The following is a 22,739-nucleotide window of genomic DNA, read 5'->3' as shown; positions in this document are numbered from 1 at the left end:
TTCATTCTCCTCATTCTTTATTCCTACTCCTTTTCTACATCTCTCTCTCTCTCTCTCTCCCCCCCCCCCCCCCCCCCTGATTGGAGTGCATAGCGGTTTTCACCTCTCGTGCTCGACAGATCAAGCCTTTAAGTATTCACGAGAGAGAGAGAGAGAGAGAGAGAGAGAAATAGAGAGAAAGAGAGAAAAGGTAAGGAAAGAGCCAGTTGAGGTAAAAAGAAAAAAGGAAAGAAGAAGAAGACTGTGTAAAGAGAAAGTAAAAAGAAATGTAGAGAAGACAGGACAGAGCTAATGACAGAACCGAGAGAGAGAGAGAGAGAGACCCCTGTTTCCTCCTTCCTTTTTATAATTCCATTAAAGTTTTATATCCATCTTTTTAATGTAATTTGGTCTTTATGAATTCCTGCTGCTCTGCTCTGTCCAACCCCATGTTCACGCCGTCCAAATGATCAGAGGGAAACACACTGTGTGTGTGTGTGTGTGTGTGTGTGTGTGTGTGTGTGTGTGTGTGTGTGTGTGTGTGTGTGTGTGTGTGTGTGTGTGTGTGTGTGTGTGTGTGTGTGTGTGTGTGTGTGTGTGTGTGTGTGTGTGTGTGTGTGTGTGTGTGTGTGTGTGTGTGTGTGTGTGCGTGCGTGCGTGCCACTGCCTGCCTGTGCGTGCAAGAATACGAGATAGAAACAACGTGAATGAGGTGCCGTTTTACCAAAATGAACATAATTGTATGAGAGTGATAGGAAGCAGAGAGAGAGAGAGGTAGACAGAGAGAGGTAATGACAGCACACACAGAATACATGTTACTAAATGAACGAGTGAGCACATGAATAAAACAATCCTTCTTGGCATTTAGTCAAGTTAATATTATTGAGATTTCCTCTGTTCTTCATACCCTTGAAGTATTAATGCGAGCGCGGTCCCCTCGTTGTTTTACACACCGAGGAATGGAATATACTTCATGTAAACTGCTTCATCCAATGACACTAAAGGAACTTAAACCTTCCTATAATGTGTGTGTGCATTTGTGTCAACAACTGAGAAAATAGAGGTGAATCATCATTGCCCGAAAATGACTTTCAACTTCAGATCAAATCAATAAATATTTTGCAATTAATTCAATTCCTTTTTCATTTGTGACATTATTCGGACAGTTGAATAATCCAGCATGACAGCAGCAGAGAGCAGTTTGGTCATTTTTATTGTTTTTGGATAAAACATTTTTGTTTGATATGATTTAATGACGCAAGTGACCTTTGTCTTCCATCATCTGTATTCTATCTAGTAAAGAAGAAAATTCCATAAAAATATGATGGTAGAAAATGTAATGATATGAAATGTCATGTAAATGCTGAGCGTATTGCTTGTCACGTTCTGACACACACACACACACACACACACACACACACACACACACACACACACACACACACACACAGACTCAGAGCATCTCAGTAACAGTAAAGCTCAGCGTTTGTCCTCGTTATGACTCCTACAAGCCTCGACTCACCTTCAAAAGCCCTGTCACACACATGCACAGTTGCACACACTCACACACACACACACACACACACACACACGTGCGCGCACACACACACACACGCACACACACACGCGCGCACGCACACGCCACCTCCCAGCCCTTGTCAGTTGATTGTGTTATTACTATGCTAACCAAATCCTTATAAATGTGATTTAAGGCTTGGTGGCCCTGCGCTCCTGTTTCAGCCTGCTGCTACTGTGGTTTACTGGGGGGGGGGGGCACACAGAGAGGAAAGGAGGGATAAGGGGGGGGTTAGGGGAGAACACCGAGAGAGAAGGAGTGATACATGCAAAGAGGAGAGACAGCGGAGGTGATGAGAGAGAGAGAGATGGAGGCGGGGCCATGAAGCGGCGGCTGCATTTGTTCAGTAGCGTTGCCACCACGGCGCTGCATTTGTTCCGTCCTATCACAGAGCAGTATAAAGCGTCAGTAAAAAGAAAGGAGAAAAAAAAGGAGAGAGAGAGAGCGAGAGAAAAAAACTGCCTGCATCTTAAATGAAAATTTCAATTGAAAAACTTAACAGCCCTTCAAACTGCAGAGTTTAACACGGCCCAGTAAACCCAAATAACACAACACAACGCTTAGGGAGAGAGAGAGAGAGGGGGATGAGGGAATGATAGAGGGATAGGAGGGGGGGGGGACGAGGGGTGGTTTTTTCAGTGGTTGGGGGGGGGGGGGGGGGCTCTGTCAAGGTGACTGAGATGTGGCATGTCTGCCTGTCTGTCTGTCTGTCTGTCTGTTTGAGATGAAGGGATGATGGTCATTTCTTCATGTCTGGTTTATGTGAGGCCTGACAGACAGACAGACAGACACTGTTAGACAGTCAGACAGACAGACAGACAGACAGACAGACAGACAGGCTCCTTGGGTATTCGTGGCGTTCTCTGGACCTTTGCTGGTAATTGAATCAGTGTGAGTGGTGAGTAGAGCCAGCATAAAAACCTGTTAACCTAAAAGGTCAACTCTCTGCATTGTTTATTTAGCAGGGAGAGGTGGGGGTGGGGGTGGGGGGGGGGGGGGGGGAGAGAGAGAGAGAGAGAGAGAGAGAGAGAGAGAGAGAGAGAGAGAGAGAGAGAGAGAGAGAGAGAGGTGGTCGGGTGGAAGAGTGTGTGTCCAAAAGAACATGGGGCATGGCAGAGTGAGGGGAAAAGTGGGAGAGAGATGATGGGGCATGTGAGAGGAGAGCAATGGACACACAGAGAGAGAGAGAGAGAGAGAGAGAGATACCCTGATGGTGGGCTATTTGTGATCTGTAAACCCAGCCAAGCTTTACATCACCACTTTTATCCTGTTGTTTATTTGTGTGGGAGATGGAAAAAGCGTGTGTGTGTGTGTGTGTGTGTGTGTGTGTGTGTGTGTGTGTGTGTGTGTGTGTGTGTGTGTGTGTGTGTGTGTGTGTGTGTGTGTGTGTGTGTGTGTGTGTGTGCGTCCTTACACACATTGGATTAGACCTTATTGTATATCTGAAGAGTAAAATGGAACTTGAAATTGAATAGTCCACATTAGAACCAACAACGGCTAAATATATGGTAATGTTTATTAGGATTGTCTGCTGTCTAAAATCAAGGGAACATTCAGAAAAGAACCCAAACTGAGCACAAGGCCAAACATCATCGGTTCATGGTTATCCTACAAAAATGCATGCAAAGTTCAAATTTAAATTAGGAAATCAACGTGTCTTTAAATGTAAGTACCCGCAAGGCAGCCAACAGATTTCAACACTGATAACTGCAGTTCTGCCTTAAAGTAACTTAGATGCTGAGTGACACTGTGACTGCTGTTCAACCAGCTGTGGGTCATAAAACAATGGCTTTTTACAAAAAGAAATATCGGTTTTGCAATAAAATTATGGCAATAAATAATAGTTTAAATGACTATACTTAATAAATGATTAGCAGGGGCAGCACTGTTTAATACTAGATGTATTGAGTTAGAGTTAATCTCTGCAATCAGATTTCCTTCTAAATATTCAGTAGTTCATTTGCAGGGATATACAGTCACTGATTGAGTGAGACTGTGTGTCTCAAATTATGCGGTTTCGTTCACTGTCTGAAGTAATTTTGTTTGCAAGGATACAAAGTCAGTCACTGAAGCGGGTATCCTGTAGCTCTGGTCCTTAACCCTCTAAAGCCCCGTTCCGACCGGCCAAAGCTGGAAATGAAAGCAAAGCTGAACTCATTTCGAAGCTGCTTTTTTTTGAGAAAGTGGGCGTGTACAAGGTACCTGTCACTCAAGCTGGCTTGAGCTGAGAGAAAACAGGCAGTTTAAGCAGATGCGCAATTGGTTTATTGCGTTCATGTAGGCCTATCGATGAACCTCATAGCAAAAGTTGAAAGACAGTAGATAGCCTATGTTTATAGATAGATAAAACACAATCCCCCCCCGTGTGTGTGTGTGTGTGTGTGTGGGTGTGTGTGTGTGTGTGTGTGTGTGCGCGCGAGAGAGATCAATATAATATTATATCAGTTGAATGATATGCATGCGGACATCCATGATCCTCCGACTGTAAATGATAATGTGAAAAATCTAATTAATTATACATCATTTGGAAGTCCCTGACATGAGAAAAACTGGATTAAACTGATATGAACTAAATGATATGATACTGACCATGACACTGACATGATACTGACCATGATACTGACATGATACTGACCATGATACTGACATGATACTGACCATGATACTGACATGATACTGACCATGATACTGACATGATACTGACCATGATACTGACATGATACTGGCCATGATACTGACATGATACTGACCATGATACTGACATGATACTGGCCATGATACTGACATGATACTGAAAATAAAAATAAGTAAATAAATAAAATAATAAATAAATAAAAGAATAAATAAATAAAATAATAAATAAATAAATAGTTGTGAAAGTTATTAATTAATTAAATTAAAGTATGCCTAGCCTACTAGTTGGCACAATGATTTATTTATTTATTTATAATTTTATTTATTTATTATTATTTATTTTTTTATTTTTATTTTTTTATTATCATTTATATTAATATAAATATTATTATTTATATATATATATATATATATATATTTTTTTTTTTATCATGTCAGTATCATGGTCAGTATCATGTCAGTATCATGGTCAGTATCATGTCAGTATCATGTCAGTATCATGGTAGTATCATGTCAGTATCATGTCAGTATCATGGCCAGTATCATGTCAGTATCATGTCAGTATCATGGTCAGTATCATGGCCAGTATCATGTCAGTATCATGTCAGTATCATGGTCAGTATCATGTCAGTATCATGGCCAGTATCATGTCAGTATCATGTCAGTATCATGGTCAGTATCATGGTCAGTATCATGGTCAGTATCATGGTCAGTATCATGTCAGTATCATGGTCAGTATCATGTCAGTATCATGTCAGTATCATGTCAGTATCATGGTCAGTATCATGTCAGTATCATGACAGTATCATGTCAGTATCATGTCAGTATCATGGTCAGTATCATGTCAGTATCATGTCAGTATCATGTCAGTATCATGGTCAGTATCATGTCAGTATCATGACAGTATCATGTCAGTATCATGTCAGTATCATGGTCAGTATCATGTCAGTATCATGTCAGTATCATGGCCAGTATCATGTCAGTATCATGTCAGTATCATATAATTTAGTTCATATCAGTTTAATCCAGTTTTTCTCATGTCAGGGACTTCCAAATGATGTATAATTAATTAGATTTTTCACATTATCATTTACAGTCGGAGGATCATGGATGTCCGCATGCATATCATTCAACTGATTATTATTATAATATTATAATTATAATATTATATTGATCTCTCTCGCGCACACACACACACACACACATACACACACACACACACACACACACACACGGGGGGATTGTGTTTTATCTATCTATAAACATAGGCTATCTACTGTCTTTCAACTTTTGCTATGAGGTTCATCGATAGGCCTACATGAACGCAATAAACCAATTGAAATGATTCCCTCAAATAAATCTAATCTATATGCCATTGGTTTATCGATTCAGAACGCAGCAAACCAATCACAAAACACGTGCAACATATTGCATAAATAAAGGTATGATTCACGGTGCCCATGTTTCAACAATCAACATAGCTACCGACCGACACACACACACACACACACACACACACACACACACACACACATGACGACCGGCACATGACAGGTCGGATCAGGGATGTCCGCGCGCATGCATATCGATATCATACAACTGATATAATATAAATTATTGATCTCTCTCTCGCGCGCACACACACACACACACACACACACACACACACACACACACACACACACACACACACACACACGTGTCCCCGTGTCGGGCGCTCAATATCACACACACACACACACACACACACATACGACGACCGGCTGAGAGCGGGCGTCTTCTCCCCTCTTCTCGGCGAATGTTTGGCCACTTTGGGGGAAAACTCCGACACCGGTTGGAACTATATTGTTTAATTGTTTTTCCATCTATCGATCTATATCTGCTAATTCATCAGCCGTGTGTGTGTGTGCACTGTTTAGTCCACATTCAGCGACGGACAGCGCCGTTCTGGACTGGGCAGTAGTCCGCAACTCCGCATGAATGGCTTCGATGAGAACCGGGGCGGGGGCGTGAATGCAGGAACTATTCTCCCCAGAAAAAGTATCAATCCACTGGGAACACGGAACACAACCTGTTTTCACCGCTTCGACAACTTGTTTCTCATATAAACTTTAATTTCTATCGATAAAATCGGCTATGGAGATGCCAAATATCCTTTCATATTTCATATAAAGCCCATATTTAAAAAGTATATATTTTTATTCGGAGAATCGCAGTGGACAGCTTTTGCAGGGCCTTTTCCTTTTGTGAAATGATCTCAACTCCGCCCCCTCAAACCACGCTGTGCTCTGATTGGCTACACGCAGCTTTGAAAAGCTCCAGCGTTCAGCTCCAGCTTTCAAGTTGAGTTTTGGTGAGCATGAAAGCAAAGCAAAAAAAAAAAAGCTGTTCATTCCAAGCTTCAAAGCTCAAAAGCTGCTCTGCATAGAGATAACATGGGACCACGAAGCCAAAGCAGAAGCTAGCTTGGCCGGTGGAAACGGGGCTTAAGACAGGGGTTTTCAACCGGTGGCCCCCTGGTGGTCCGTGGAGGTACTGCTGGTGGTCCGCAGCCAGGCATTCAGAAAAGTTATATTTTTGCCTTTTTTTTCTTTACTTTTTTTTAACCTTTCTAATATATAATATAAAACTTATTTGCACTCTTTTTACTTGTTTGTAAATAATAATAACTTAAGTCAAATCTAACATTTCTCAAGTGCTCAAGGTGTCAAATAAACCAAAAGAAAAGCTGACGGAGTCATCAGCTGCCAGCGGAACAACCATCCTGCTCTCCCACCCAACGCATGCATGCTTACCGTGCTTGCTGCCCAAGGCAAGCACGGTAAGACGTTGCCATAAATGATTAATTCAATTCATAATAATACGTTTGGGAAAGTCAAATCTCCCTGCCATAGAGTTATAATATCTGCCGCGGATCGATTGAATAGTCTCACATAATACTATATATAATAGTATTCACTATTCAATGTGCAACTTCTCAGTCTATCGTTGCCGAAAAGGCAGAGCTACAAGCTCACAACGCGATGCAACCAGGTGCGGGCTCCACCGGGCCCGTCAGCGTCGCGTCTCCGTCAGGGAATGTTCCCGTTTTAATCAATGAAGGGCGCATTCGGCTATGCGCACCGGGAATGTGGTCAGTTTGTTGAGTGTGGTGGGCGGTGACGTCACAGAGTGCGTTCAGTGTGCCTTATTTACGAACGACCAGTTACAACACACCATTCACACTGAGCAACCCTACCCTGAGGGTAGGGTTGCTCAGTGCGTGCACTCGGCACACTCGGTGCGCAGCGCACTGGATTTTCGAACGACAACGCACTGAGTGCACTGAATAAACGAACGACAAGAGAGCCCACCAGTGCGTTCAGGGCGCATTTCCGAACGCGCCCGAAGTGTGGCTCCACTGCCCACGTTGTGTTGCGTTGCGTGACTGCATTAAAATTGCCCCGGTTGGCCGGTTTGTTTTTTGACGCACACGACGGAGGCGCAACGCGCCGGTGGAGCCCCGGTGTGAGCTTGTAGATTGGCTATTTTTGGTGCGTGACACCGTCGTACGATGATGTATACATTACGCTTTTAAAGTGACGGTACACAATGAACAGTTCCCTCTGTATGTTAGAAAGGTACTGTATAAGGCCCTAGTAAAATGTAGTGCAGGTTGTAGGTTGGTTAAAATAAAGAGAAGATTATTAAAATAGAATAAGATAAAAATATATATTCTGTTTCTGTGTGTGTGTGTGTGTGTGTGTGTGTGTGTGTGTGTGTGTGTGTGTGTGTGTGTGTGTGTGTGTGTGTGTGTGTGTGTGTGTGTGTGTGTGTGTGTGTGTGTGTGTGTGTGTGTGTGTGTGCGTGGGGGGGGGGGGGGGGGGGAGTGTCAAATGTGTCTTCAGTGTTTGGGTGATTAACTGAAATGGATTATTATTTTGAGACTTATTTTGAGTCCTGCTTAGTACAAGTAAAAAATGTAGCCTGTGATAGTGTGATTAGTGAGTAACAAGTAAGAAGAAAACAAAAACAATCTTAACCCATGGTGCATGAATGCCCCACCACTATTGTGTCGGGTGGGTCCATCGTAGATCGATGAACCCACCCGACACAACAGTGGTGGTCCCCAGGCTGCTGCTAGTCAGAATGGTGGTCCCTGGATCAAAACCAGTTGAAAACCCCTGCTCTAAGACCCAGCGTTGCTTTATAGCAACAATTTTATTTTAATTAATTACTTAATTATTATTATTTCTTTCTGTTCTTTTTTCACCTAAACGTCATCAGTGATGTTCATTGCAATGCCATTTCAATGCCATTGGTCATGATATTTGCATATAAATACCCCCCACAGAGGCTGAAATTCACACAAATAAAAAATCTCTGGACAATTTCGAACATTTTTAACCTATATGACTTTTGACCTTTAACCCTAATAAAAGTAACTAAAATAATTGTAATATATGTTTTTTTCTGATCATTAGAATGTCTAGAACATGTCCATGGCGTAGATGTTCGTCATGGTACTTAGTATACGGTCGTGTGCCCGAGACGGAGATTGATTAATCTCCGTCAAGTTAGTGATATGAAAACCGGCCGCATCGCTCCACAGCCTATAGGAGCGCTTGTTGCGCAATCCTCTGTGTTGCACAACAGTGACACGTCATCGAAAATGTACCCCGCCTGTTTAGAAGACGACGACGAAAATCTTAAAACGTTCTTAATAACTTGCAATCTAAATTATCCCGTCCAATTCTAAGAAAATAATGTGTTTGACGGGCCCCCGCTGTCCAGTCGCTATAGTCTCGTTAGATTACCTCCCGTCGTTGTCGATCGCATCGACAGTGTTGTGGCTATTGCTAGCTGCTACTCACACATTCACAACAACATCCGGTCCGTCTGTAAAAGTGCTCCAGGCGCTATAAACGATGGGCACATTTTATTAATGGATTAAATAACCCTGGGCCCTTAAGGTGTTTTAATCATAGCCTTAAGGACTTCTCCTTAAGGCTATGTTACTCTCGACTTGAAGACTGCACAGCCTGTTGACTTCTGCAAAAAAATAAGAGGAGAGATTTTGCTACTCACCAATACAAAGATGGTTCTGTGCCGGCGAAAGCCTATTTTCCCTGGTGGGCGCACTCTGAGCCCACCACCACATGTATATAATGCACGTTTCGCCCAGAAGAAACGTGCCGGAAGAAAAAAAACATGATTTGGTTACTCCACTGCGCCCTCTACAGATATTGCCAATAGAAAATCCCATTTTGACAAGATTTTTCCTTCTAGTGAAAATAAATCATTTCTGGCCAAAAAGTGCATTATATACGTGCAATGGGCCGGGGCTCAGACTCAGAGTGCGTCCACTATAGGGAAAGTATAGGCTTTAGCCGCCACAAAACCGTCTTTGTATTGGTGAGTAGCAAAATCGTACTTTTTTATTTTATTATGTGGACAGGTTGTGCAGTCTTCATGCAGCGGCAGGAGGTCGAGAGTAACATATATAGGAGAATGAAGACCTATATGGACCAGAGCTATAGAGACAGACTAAGAAAGAAAGAAAGAAAGTTACTATGTTTACCCAGGGTAACTGGACTAAGCTCAAGAACTTGTTTACAGCCAGGCCCTGCTCATAGAACATTTCATGGTAGGGGTTCAATGCCATGTTCAAGGGCACTTCAACGGTGGTAATTTTAACGTGCCGGTCCGGGGATACAAACCAGCAACCTTTCCGATATCAAGACCGCTCCGCAAACCGGTCGGCCACCGCTGCCCCGACTAACAGAGCCTGCGCCCTACTCAAGGAGATCAATGAGGCCAAGGGCTAATGGCTAGAAGTAGCCATTAGCCTTTTATATTTAAGCAGTAAAAACACATTGAGACGGAGTCTCTTTTACAAGTGTGAACTGGCGGAGGCAGAAACAAAATTGCACCTCAATGCTACAATTTCGCAACAGCCAAATAATACACATATACCTCAAGAAATCTATACAAAAAGTATACAACAACTCTCCAACAATGGTACACTATACTAACAATGACCGGGCGCAATACATTGTGCACAGAGTAAATACACAATGTACATTAAAACAGGAATAAAATAAATATAAGGGCCTATGCAAAGGCTAGTAGCCTACAGGTCTGAACATGTGTTGGACTGTACATTTAAGAGGACTATCTTCTGAAACTTCTCAAGTGGTTCATTGTGTTGCTTTTGTCCGAAAGAAAGAGTACTTTTTTTGAACAAAGCGATTGAACAGCATAAACAGATAACAGAACATACAGTACAGTACAGTATACTAAAACAAATCTCACACATGGACACATCTTATCGTTCTCCTTTTTGCCACACATGCACATGCTGTACATTCACTCACACACAGAGACATGTGCACACACAGAGACGTGCACATGCTGTTATCTGTACAAGTCTCACATCTCACACAGACAGACACACATGTCTCTCTCTCTATCTCTCTCTGTCTCTCTCTCTCTGTGTCTCTCTGTGTGTCTCTCTCTCTCACACGTGCACGCACGCACACACACAGTACCATCTGGGGAAGCCGTTAGCGGTTAGCGGTAGCACTTAGCGTCGCAGCACGCTCCCCCTGTCTGCTCAGTAACCTTGATGTGCCTGTCCTTCACACACACACACACACACACACACACACACACACACACACACACACATGCACATGGGCAGTGTGAGCATATGTGCTTTAGTTTATATATATTCTTGCGTGAGTGTGAGCATGCACATGTATATGCTTGCTGTGTGTGTGTGTGTGTGTGTGTGTGTGTGTGTGTGTGTGTGTGTGTGTGTGTGTGTGTGTGTGTGTGTGTGTGTGTGTGTGTGAGAGAGAGACCATTATAGCTCGGTACAGTGGGATGTAAATGGCGGTGGAAAACATTACCTTCAAATGAGCTTCCATGGGGCTGAAATATCACCGTGTGTGTGTGTGTGTGTGTTTTGTGTGTGTGCGTGTTTGAGAGTTTTGTTAAATACCGACTTCACCCGTTTTCAACCTATCTTCGTTACACCACAGACAGTACCGTAGTTTCAGAGAAGCGTGGAAAGGCCACGACTAATACAGAAGCTAAATGCGAGTTATGGAAAATAGCGAGGCATTTTTATATCGATATTAAACACGACCATACCCGTCTAGAGCACCTTGTGGATTTATTTTATTGGACGAGTATACCTGTCCTTAGCATCAAATGTGTTAAGGTTTTACAAACTAAAATACAGTCATTTAATTCTCTAAGGAGTGCAACTAGACTGAGTTTTAACATTGTGACATCAATAAGGGTCTGTCAATGACATGTAGCGGTCGAGGAAAAGGACCGATCAATCAGCAGTGAATCAAGTACACTTGACTGAATGTATGTGTGAGTCCAGATGAATGTATCTCAAATGCTTCCTGGTCTGTAATTATGAAAATGATGGGTCTGTAATGCATACGTGTGTGTGTGTGTGTGTGTGTGTGTGTGTGTGTGTGTGTGTGTGTGTGTGTGTGTGTGTGTGTGTGTGTGTGTGTGTGTGTGTGTGTGTGTGTGTGTGTGTGTGTGTGTGTGTGTGTGTGTGTGTGTGTGTGTGTGTGTATTGTGTGACAGTGAAGACTCCTAAATGGCCAGTTGTAAACTTCCTATAAGTGTGCACGATATTCTCACCAATCAAGTCTGCTGCACTCAACCTCTTGAGATTTCACAACGTATACACACACGCAGGCACACACACACACACACACTGCACCCGTGCATTTAGCATGAATTGATATATGCCCCTCTGCCCCTGAACTACAGTACAATACCTCAGCTAATTGACACATACTGTACATGCTGTCGCTGTGCGTGTGTTTGTGCGTTTGCGTGTGCGTGTGTGCGCGCGTGCACATGTGTGTGTGCGTGCGTGCGTGTTTGCGCACGTGCAGGGGAGGAGGGTTTCGATGTTAATCCTCTGGATAGAGACGGGCAAATCACTCTTTGTCCTTCTGATGTCATTCTTCATGTTACATGTCAAATAATTCTTCACAACAAATCCCTGTCCTCTCATTTCTCATGGACTTAACTCACATGTCTTTTTCTGAAACACGTGCACACGCGCACACATGCACACACACACACACACACCCACACACACACACACGCACACAGATGTATGTACGCACCAACGCATGCACACTGAGATAGTTATTCTACTTGATGTTGATCTCTTTCGTTCCTGCCTGTCTGTCTGTATGTCTGACCGTCTTTCCGTCTGTCTGTCCGTCTGTCTGTCTGTATGTCTGACCGTCTTTCCGTCTGTCTGTCCGTCTGTCTGTCTGTATGTCTGACCGTCTTTCCGTCTGTCCGTCTGTCTGTCTGTCTGCAGGTCCCAGATCAGTGGATCCTCCGTCCGTGTCGGACCTCCATGCGCGCAACGTGACAGTGACCTGGGCTCCTCCCTCGCAGCCCAACGGCCTCATCAACCACTACAACCTCCACCTGCGCCCCTTTCCCAGCCACCACCACAGCACCACCCGACAACACCACCCACCTCCAGCCACACCCTGACACAGCCACACCTCCCGACTCCAGCCCGCCCTCCATCTCAGGAGTTGACCCCAGCACCACTGTGACTCGCTCCGGTCCCAGCCCAGGTTCAGACCCCAGCACCACTGTGACTCGCTCCAGTCCCAGCCCAGGTTCAGACCCCAGCTCCACCGTGACTCGCTCCAGTCCCAGCCCAGGTTCAGACCCCAGCTCCACCGTGACTCGCTCCAGTCCCAGCCCAGGTTCAGACCCCAGCTCCACCGTGACTCGCTCCAGTCCCAGCCCAGGTTCAGACCCCAGCTCCACCGTGACTCACTCCAGTCCCAGCCCAGGTTCAGACCCCAGCTCCACCGTGACTCACTCCAGTCCCAGCCCAGGTTCAGACCCCAGCTCCACCGTGACTCGCTCCAGTCCCAGCCCAGGTTCAGACCCCAGCACCACCACTGTGACTCGCTCCAGTCCCAGCCCAGGTTGGGACCCCAGCGTCGGCCTCCACCAGGCCTCTCACCCGTCCTCTTATCTCACCACTCCAGGCTCCGGGCTCCCTCCTCTAACCTCCAGCGACCCTGGCACCAACACCAGTCCCCGTCTCGCGGAAACCAGTGTGTCCCGCAGCACGAGCCAAGGAACCAGTTCCATCTCCTTCCACACCACCGGATCCAGTTCCATTTCCAGTACGAAGCTGCAGGGTCCAAGCCCAGAATCTGACCCAAGCCCTCCGACTCCTTCCGTGGACTCTGTGACCGTCACTGTCCCAGGAAACACCACCAGCTACACCTTCCTCCACCTACTGCCCTTCCAGACCTACACGCTACAGGTACCATATACTATTGCCAGAAACATTAAAAGAAAGTAATTATATGCATTCCATCCTCATACCTTAGTGGGGGTTTCTGTAGTCGCGTTTGCAGTCTCTATAGGTGCGGTGGGGAGAGGAGAGCGGTGCTCAGTGTCCCATTGGCCATGGGGCTCAGTGTCCCATTGGCCATGGGGCTCAGTGTCCCATTGGCCGTGGGGCTCAGTGTCCCATTGGCCATGGGGCTCAGTGTCCCATTGGCCGTGGGGCTCAGTGTCCCATTGGCCGTGGGGCTCAGTGTCCCATTGGCCGTGGGGCTTAGTGCCCGTTTTGGCCGTATGGGGTCAAGCCAATCATGACAATATCGCCACTACATCGCTACTAGACTAAACGTGACTAGACTAGAAAGTCTGATCATTGGATCAGTTCTGCAAGCTGATACAAATAAATGTTTTTAAGCCTTGATTCTAGAAGCATGACTATACTAATCCGTCCCGCCTGTAGGTGGAGGCCTGCACCAGAGCAGGCTGCTCCGTGTCCGAGTCTCGCCGCACCTTCAGTACGCCTCCGGCGCCTCCCGACGGCGTCCCGCCCCCCCACCTCTACTCCGACACGCCCACATCGGTGCTGTTGTCCTGGGGAGCGCCGGAGAGGAGCAACGGACCTCTGGACGGGTCAGTGACGATAATAGAAAAGAGTAATGAAATATACGTCAAATTGTTTCTTTAGCCCAGGCGGTGGCGTAACCGTCTGGGCACCCGACTGGTAATCCAGTCGCAGTGTGCCGCGGGTTCGACTCCCGAGCCGACACGGCCTTTACTGCATGTCTTCCCCCATCTCTCTCCAGTTTCCTGTCAGCCTACTGTCTGTCCCTTCAAAAAACCAATAAAAGGCGTAAGCCGCAAAAAATATATCTAAAAAAAAAAATGTTTCTTTAATGACAAAGATGAAGAAGCCCTGCAGTACAAACAAACACTAATAGAAAAGCATCAACTAAAATAAGTAGGCTAATTCTGACATGAAAATGCATAAAAGCAATCAAGTATTCACATAAGAGTGTATAGAAAATAAAGTAACAAAAACTATACCAGAGTTCCTTATAGATAAACATAACATAAATAAACTTTAACAGTTATTAAGTGAGGAACTTCCGACCAACACAACATGCATCGCTCTGAATGTCAACATGAAACTGATAACAAACAAAATGGCTCCCTTCTTCACACTACAGAACAGGTAAGCTAAAGAGATACTGCCCCTAGTGGATGGCAGAGAACCCTTCAAGTAACAAAATAGAATATGAGCACGGTCCACTCAACAGACCACTGGAGATATAAGATACACCTTTATGGATCCTGATTAATTGATTGATTGATTGACTGACGTGTCGTAGCAGCAACAGTAGTAAGTCTGAAACACAGGATAGGTAGGCTACCGCTACAGGATTAGGTAAGAGTAGGCAGATTAGAATAAATATAAATAATACATAAATAAATCGACTTACAGTTGAGTGCCACCGATATTGATGCATTGCTTCCTATACTATCATCATACTATAATTCTAACAATGTCTGTGTGTGTGTGTGTGTGTGTGTGTGTGTGTGTGTGTGTGTGTGTGTGTGTGTGTGTGTGTGTGTGTGTGTGTGTGTGTGTGTGTGTGTGTGTGTGTGTGTGTGTGTGTGTGTGTGTGAGTGTGTGTGTGTCAGAAACAAAGCATTAAAGCATTATCTCCTCATTGCCTGCACCAATCGCTCCCACTTTTCACACAGGCATTGACCATATGAATATGGAGGGCGTAACGGAGCCCTTTTTTCGATTTGACACATTAATGATTAATAATGGGGGCAAATATCTCACAACGGGTAAGGACTAGTATAGGATAATTTGAGCATAAATACTTTTTATTATCACATGCATTCCATATATTCCATAGGGCTGGACCACAGCTTATTAGTGCAGGGTTTAGGCCTATTATAAAAACATACTCAACTGCTCCACCTGCTGGTTGATTTCGGAACTAAATTTCCAATATTCGCAAAACCAAAAGAGCATCTAAAGGATTCGAGACAATATGGGTGGCACTCAACTGTCGAGTCTCTGCACTGGGTCTGACCATAGAGTTATCATATTATGCATACTTTTATGATTGTTCCTGGTTCCCCGGGGGGGATGCAGGTGGTCGATCGAGCGGAGGATGCCCGGTACGGCGGAGGTGTTCACGGTGGGCCGTCTCTCTCCCTCCCCTCCGCCTCTCTCCTTCCTGGACTCGTCCTCGGCCCTGAGTCCCTGGAGCACGTACCAGTACAGACTGCTGGCCTCCACGCAGGCCGGCAGCACTGCAGGTAGGGCCTGACCTTTAAAGATGGCGTGCCACCATTTTTGTCCACCCTAAAATCAGGTATTATTAAAATATAAGGGGGAAGAACTTTTTTTCCAAAAAGTCTACAGTATTTGTTAAAATCATGCTTTTATGTGGACACCCCCACAAGTTCATTAAGTATGCCTGGTTTGCCTGGTGGGTGGTGATGGGTGGTGATCCACTTGAACTGAAGCCGCACCCACAGCTGTAGTTGTATGCTAAAGGGGGAGGGGTTAGGGGAGGGGCTGATAGTGTGGTGTCACTATATTACTGTTTACTTCATTGGCCCTTTTGACTGTCAAGGGTTTAGCCTCCAGGAAGAAACCCTAAATACAAAGTTAATACACCATTGCACATACAAACAACTCCAGGGTGTCTAATGAAGTACTGTCACCTCATAGACACATGCAAAACTGGAAAAATACAAAACTTGTGGCACTCCATCTTTAAATTAACCCCCATAGACTTCATTGACCGGTGGTACCCCAATGCATGCAGGGGTCTATAGGTTAGTCTAAATCTGGAATTTCTGCCAATTGTTTGCCATTATGGCATATAGGGACTAGGGTTTATGTGGTTAATTCAGTGAACTCAAGGTGTGACTTTATTGATGTCTTACGTCCATGTGTTTTAATTAAATGCTTCCCACAGGACCCTGGGTCAGTGTGACCTGACCGCCATGTGTTTTTAAATGCTTCCCACAGGACCCTGGGTCAGTGTGACCACCATGTGTTTTTAAATGCTTCCCACAGGACCCTGGGTCAGTGTGACCACCATGTGTTTTTAAATGCTTCCCACAGGACCCTGGGTCAGTGTGACCATACCATGGTTTTTTAAATGCTTCCCACAGGACCCTGGGTCAGTGTGACCTGACCATGTGTTTTTAAATGCTTCCCACAGAACCCTGGGTCAGTGTGACCTGACCACCATGTGTTTTTAAATGCTTCCCACAGGACCCTGGGTCAGTGTGACCTGACCACCATGTGTTTTTAAATGCTTCCCACAGAACCCTGGGTCAGTGTGACCTGACCACCATGTGTTTTTAAATGCTTCCCACAGGACCCTGGGTCAGTGTGACCACCAAACCCTCCCGGCCCGCTGGCCTGAGCCCCCCCAGGGTGACTGTACTGGGACCAGATTCTATCCAGGTACGACTCAGGGCTGGGTTGTGACTTCTTTTGAGTTCAGGATTACGTATCTTCTTAAGCCGTATACACTTTGTCGTACGATGAATTACAAACATAGACTATCTAAAAATGTGCAATCTGACCTTGTAGATTTTTTTTTATTATTTTTGTGTCCGGTAGAACTTTGTCTATCATCTTTCTCGTTCTCTGACACCCCCCTCTCTGCTATTGGTTGGTTGGTTATGTCATGATTGCATGTGGGTTTCATTAATTAATTAATTAATTCATCCATTCATTCATTCATTCATTCATTCATTCAGAGCTTTGCCTGCACAGCATGTGACCACAGCATGTGACCATAGTAATAGAGTTAAAATCCAATTCCAATGCATTACGTGTAGCTACAGTGTAGGCCTATGTGGTGAACTGTGTCCTATTCCCGGGGGTGACTGTATGTATTCCTGGCAGTGAAACGTCTTAGTGGGTATAAGAGCCAGCTTAAGAGCCAGCGTATCCATCATCAGAGAAGAATACTCTTCATCAAAGATAGGGAGACGTTTCTGGCTTCCATACTGTATGGGTGGTGGTATTTCTTAGCTGATAAATATTAAAAGCATTTAACCGCTTAAAATCTAGTCGCCCAGGGCTCTACACTGGGTCTACTCATGTTTTCCCTCAACACCAAATCTCTTCACCGGAAAACGCAGTTCTTCACAATAGCCTACTTAATAATACGTAATACTTAATAATACTTAACAATATTGCTTCGCAATACTTGTTTTCCCGGATATTGAATTAAATTAAATTATTTTAATTAATTAAATTTAATAATACATAATAATATTGCTTCGCAATACTTGTTTTGCCGGATATTTGCCCTAGAATAGAAATGCTCAGGTTCATGTGCTTAAAATGTACCCGTAAGGTGATATTTGTACACTTACAGAGTTGAATTAACCCTCTGTATTTTAGAGTGTGGTCTGTTGTCTTTGTGAGTTAAGAAGAGAAGAGACGAAGCAAAGTCAGGCTGATTTCTGTCTCTCTGCCTGTTTGGATTTAATGAGAAGGAAACGCACTTAACTCAAGGTCCCCTTCAGGAAATGGGCGGGCCTGTGACCCCTGTCTGAGGTGATCCTCTTCCTGTCCGCCATTTTGAAGGAGGGGCCAGAGTTTAGTGCCGACATTGGATAATCCTACATCAAACCTTCCAAATGAATCCAACAAGCGCATACAGACAGAAACAATAACACATGCACTCGCGTGCGCGCGCACACACACACACACACACACACACACAGTCACACACACACACACACACACACACACACAGTCACACACACACACACACACTTTGAATCTATCTCCGTCTACCATACACACACACACACACACAACCTCTGCGCTAATGCTAACTGCAGGAAAATGCTAATGCCCGTCATCATTTCAGACACACCCCTGTCATCTCTACGGCGACACAGCTTTAAGGGTCAGAGGTCAGATATGGAAGCGGTTCCTTCCTGGTTGTTGCTAATTGGACAGACAGCCCTGCTGCTTCCTGGTTACAGCTGACCTTGACAGTAGAGAGAGAATTTACCGTTGCTTCTTCTCCTCGGATCTAGTTTGCATTGCATATTACTCTCTCACTCACTTAACCTCCCTCCATCTGTCCTTTGTTCTCTTACATTTACTTTGAATTCATTTGTGCTCTTTTGCATCTGTTTACTGTAAAATGCTCTGATAGAATGAGCTGGAAGACTGTGTGAGCCTTTAGTATACAGTAGTCCCAATAGACGACTCTGTATTCATGTTTATTTTGTCCAATAACGGGTGTCTTGCTGATTGTAATCAAACTCTGGATGATTATCATGCAATGCCAATTAGGCGTGCAACAGTCAAACTAATCGATTTGAAATCTAATAATACATCCGTTTTAATAAAAAGTATATATTCTTTTTCTCATAATTGTGAAAATAGCTTGTACTATAGCTTGTAGCTATTATATCTGAAGGGGGCACAGAAAATCCCCACACACTCACTTTCGATGAAAGTACACATTGGGCTAATGGATTTGAAGACATCATGAGCCCATAAGCATGATGCGCATTAGCATCCTTTATGTGTCTATGTCACAAACTACTTCCATGCGAAAGCCTGTGAGTAGAGTAAAGGCTCATTCATAGTCTGGATTTTCGGTGGTGAGGTGACCACCGCTCCGGTGGTGAGCTGACCACCGGAGCTGAAATAGCGTTGAGCGGTGGTGAGTAAAGACAGAGAGAAGGGCTGGGGCGGTGGCGGTGGTTTGCTCTTCACCATGTTGTAGTTCGGTGGTCACCTCACCACTGAAAAATCCAGACAATGAATCACGCTTTAGTCAAGCCGGTCCTTCATATTTAGGGCCCAAAGTTGCAGCACCAGAGTTGGCAACTTGGAAACTCTTACTTCGGCCCCCCCAGTTGTGGAGGTGGGGGCCTGATTATGCCCTAATAGAGACAAGCCCGAGCCCAGCACTAGCACACATTGGCTTTGCTAGGCAAACGTTTATGTCAGTGCAAATTATGCACAAATACAGTACATCTGTCCGTGTACCAGTGGTTGGGAACCTCGGAGATATAGGTGAGGCAGGTGAGGCGGTTGCCTCAGGGCCCGCGGGGGGCCCTCTCTCTCTCTGGCTCTCTCTCCCACAAACACGCTGTTAAGTTACCGCCACTAAGACTACATTTCCTGTCCATAATAAGCAGTGTAAAATGTAGTTCATTGGGAGGTAAAGGGTGACGCTTTATTGTGAAGGGCCCTTCACGGTGCAGGCAGGAAATAAAGTGTTTAAACTGGGTTGCTTGGCTGCACGTTAGAGTAGACTGATTTGCTGGCTGTATATACAGTTGTTAGCCCTGCTCTGCAATCGCCTGATAAAGGTGAGTTTTGATTCTTTGAACAGTCAAAACAAGACCCAAAAATTACCACAGGCACTTTCAAAAAGAGGGCAAGATAGATGGAGTAAAGGTGGAATAGAAACACAACAGCTCCATCCACATGCACTTAGTCTTACTTTATAGTGGAGGTGAGTGAAAGGAATACCAAGACAACAGTATCATACAGATGGACGGACATGCTCCACGTGAACTTTACCACTTGAATTGAAACATTAAGAGACTATTTAATCAACTTTCCCGAATCCCGAAGCTGTCCCATTCATCACAGCCATGTACAGACGGCAGGCGGCACAACTAGCAGCCCTACACCCTCCATTTGATTAGCTCCGTTAGGAATGAATGGTTATGGACATTTTGACATGTTACGTGATTTTCAATATGCAACCTGTGAGGCTACATGGTCCGGGTTTAGTCGGAAGTGGTATTCACGGTCCTGTGTGGCGGAGGGGTGGGGGGGGTGGGGCCCGGGCCGCCAATCTCGCCTCAGGGCCCGCGGAACACTCTAACCGCCACTGCTCTGGCCAATAGAGCATGAGTCTGCTTGGCTCACTCACTCGTTAGGGGTTTTGTTAGTAGAGAGTCCCGATACTGTATCGGTATCGGGTCATATCGGTATCGGTGAATATGGCAGTCTAACCACCGAACCGACACAGGGTAAGGGGTTGACATTATGGCAGCTAAATACAATGTTGGGACAAGTGGAGTTTGCTTTGGAGTTGCCCAAACTGCAATTGCACATTTGAGTGAGGAGTCTGCTATAAACACAACACGAGATATATAGCTATAGATAGCTATAAACACAGACAAGATCACAACACTGGTATTCTGTATCTGTATCGGCTAACACAGAAATTGTGGTATCGGGATCGGATCGGAAACGATCGGGACATCCCTAATTGTTAATAATGTCGGATTATTGGGATGTCGAACTAGCGCTATATACGCACCCACTTCATTATTGACATATGATTTCATGATCAATGCTCCACCTTTATGTTTGTCTAACAACTTGCACCCTTCGTTGTTCATATAGGTCCATTCATTTTGCACAAAGTTGCAAAGTAAAGTCTCTGTTCATGCACCTCCACTGTGCAGCCAGCTAAAGCATGGTTTTTACTTTGTTGTACGGCGGTGTCATGCGGCAAGCAAAGGCGAGGTATGCAAGACCACACGCGGCGTGTATGCGATGCATTGTGAGCTCGTAGATCGTCTCTGTTAGCCGCAATATATACGCCGTGGTATGACGATTGAAGCATATATCAGGCAACAGGCCCTGTGTGTGCTGTGTTTATTACGAGGATCTGCGCAAAAACGATACGAGTGCGTGTGTGCGCGTGTGCGTACGCGTGTATATCGCGTGTGCGTACGCGTGTATATATATATATATATATATATATATACAGGGGGTTATACTGCTCATGTCATATTAAGGTTAAGAATGGTACAGGAATTCTCTCCATTGATCCTGGCTAGCAGAGCTTTAGTCTGGCTGTGACACAGACCGTGCTACTATAGCTACAGTGGAAGTGGGACTGTAGTCCATAAGCCCATACAGTGTGAATAGAAGGCTCTCTGGAGACACGGGCTAGCTAGTAGAGATTTGCTTTGGCTGCTATACAAACATACTGCTAGGGGATCCAAAACAATCTAACAGGCTTTGGAGCTTAGTGCACTCCTACCCCCCCCCCCCCCCCAACACACACACACACACACACACGAGCGCATACATACACACAAACGCGCACACGCGCACTCTTCCCTTTAATCATGCACACACATTTCCCTTTAATCATGCACACAAATACACAACTAGAGACATGACAATGTTTTTTTTTCCTCCCTAAAACATAACACGTGCACGCGCTCGCTTGCTTGCATTCACACTTACACACACACACACACACACACACACACACACACACACACACACACACACTCCTGTCTGTCCTGAACGGGTGCCAGGAACACAGAGAGCTGGGGAGAGAGGCAGGGATGACTTCAAACAAAGAGTACATTTCCATAAAGGGGGTGTGAATTATTCATCTGGCCGACCGCTGGGCTCACGTTTGTCGCTGCTGCTTCGTCGTTGTTGTCGTCGTTGTTATTGTTGTTGTTGTGCAACGCCTGTTGACTCATTAATCTGTTAACAGCTGAGGTGATACCGCTTGAAGGGATGACAAGGAATTAGATTTGTAACACATGCAGCCTGCAGGCCTGTTGCTGTCGTTGCCTGCAAACCCTTGTTTTCCGATGCGAGACAACATGGCCTTGTTGGTTTTTGAAGTGGCCCTTAAGGTCATGTTTGTAATGTAATTTAAGGTCATGTTTGTAATGTAATTTAATGCAACGTGGTGTTATGTTTGTTGTAATTGTTCTGTGTCTACTGAGATGTTTGCAGTAATGACGGTCTGAGTGACTGAAACGTTGCATGCCTGAAGATACATTTCTGTTAAGTAAGACTTAAAACAAAGATGACTCTTTTCTGCTCTTCAAGTTCATTACTCTGACGCACCTGTTGGTCTCTGTTTCTTCCTAGAGATGTTATGTAGCATAATGGTGTGTTTCATGTCAGCATGTCGTATAAATAAATTGCATTGCAACAGTTGAAAATCATGCACATGATGGGACAATTTCCGTACATTAGTCTCAGTATTTATGTGTTGCGTCTTTCGTGTGTGTGTTTGTGTGTGTGTGTGTGTGTGTGTGTGTGTGTGTGTGTGTGTGTGTGTGTGTGTGTGTGTGTGTGTGTGTGTGTGTGTGTGTGTGTGTGTGTGCGTGTGTGCGTGTGTGCGTGTGTGTGTGCGTGCATGCGTGCGTGTGTGTAGTG

At 44.9% G+C, this 22,739-nt stretch overlaps 1 protein-coding gene across 1 annotated transcript in view; it reads left to right on the top strand.

Annotated features, from left to right (window-relative positions):
* Nucleotides 1-22,739, top strand: part of ush2a (Usher syndrome 2A (autosomal recessive, mild)) — a gene marked incomplete at both ends in the record, with an annotated part of 385,038 nt that overhangs the window by 212,648 nt on the left and 149,651 nt on the right. Inside the window, 4 exon segments of the mRNA XM_083759320.1 lie at nt 12,670-13,517; nt 14,001-14,170; nt 15,672-15,838; nt 16,915-17,003. Coding sequence (XP_083615446.1) covers nt 12,670-13,517; nt 14,001-14,170; nt 15,672-15,838; nt 16,915-17,003 — 1,274 coding nt within the window.

This window comes from Protomyctophum parallelum (assembly GCF_964188405.1).
Source record: "Protomyctophum parallelum genome assembly, chromosome: 2".
Taxonomy (NCBI): domain Eukaryota; kingdom Metazoa; phylum Chordata; class Actinopteri; order Myctophiformes; family Myctophidae; genus Protomyctophum; species Protomyctophum parallelum.
Note: the sequence above shows the minus strand (reverse complement) of the source record. Positions and strands in the feature narration are given on the sequence as shown.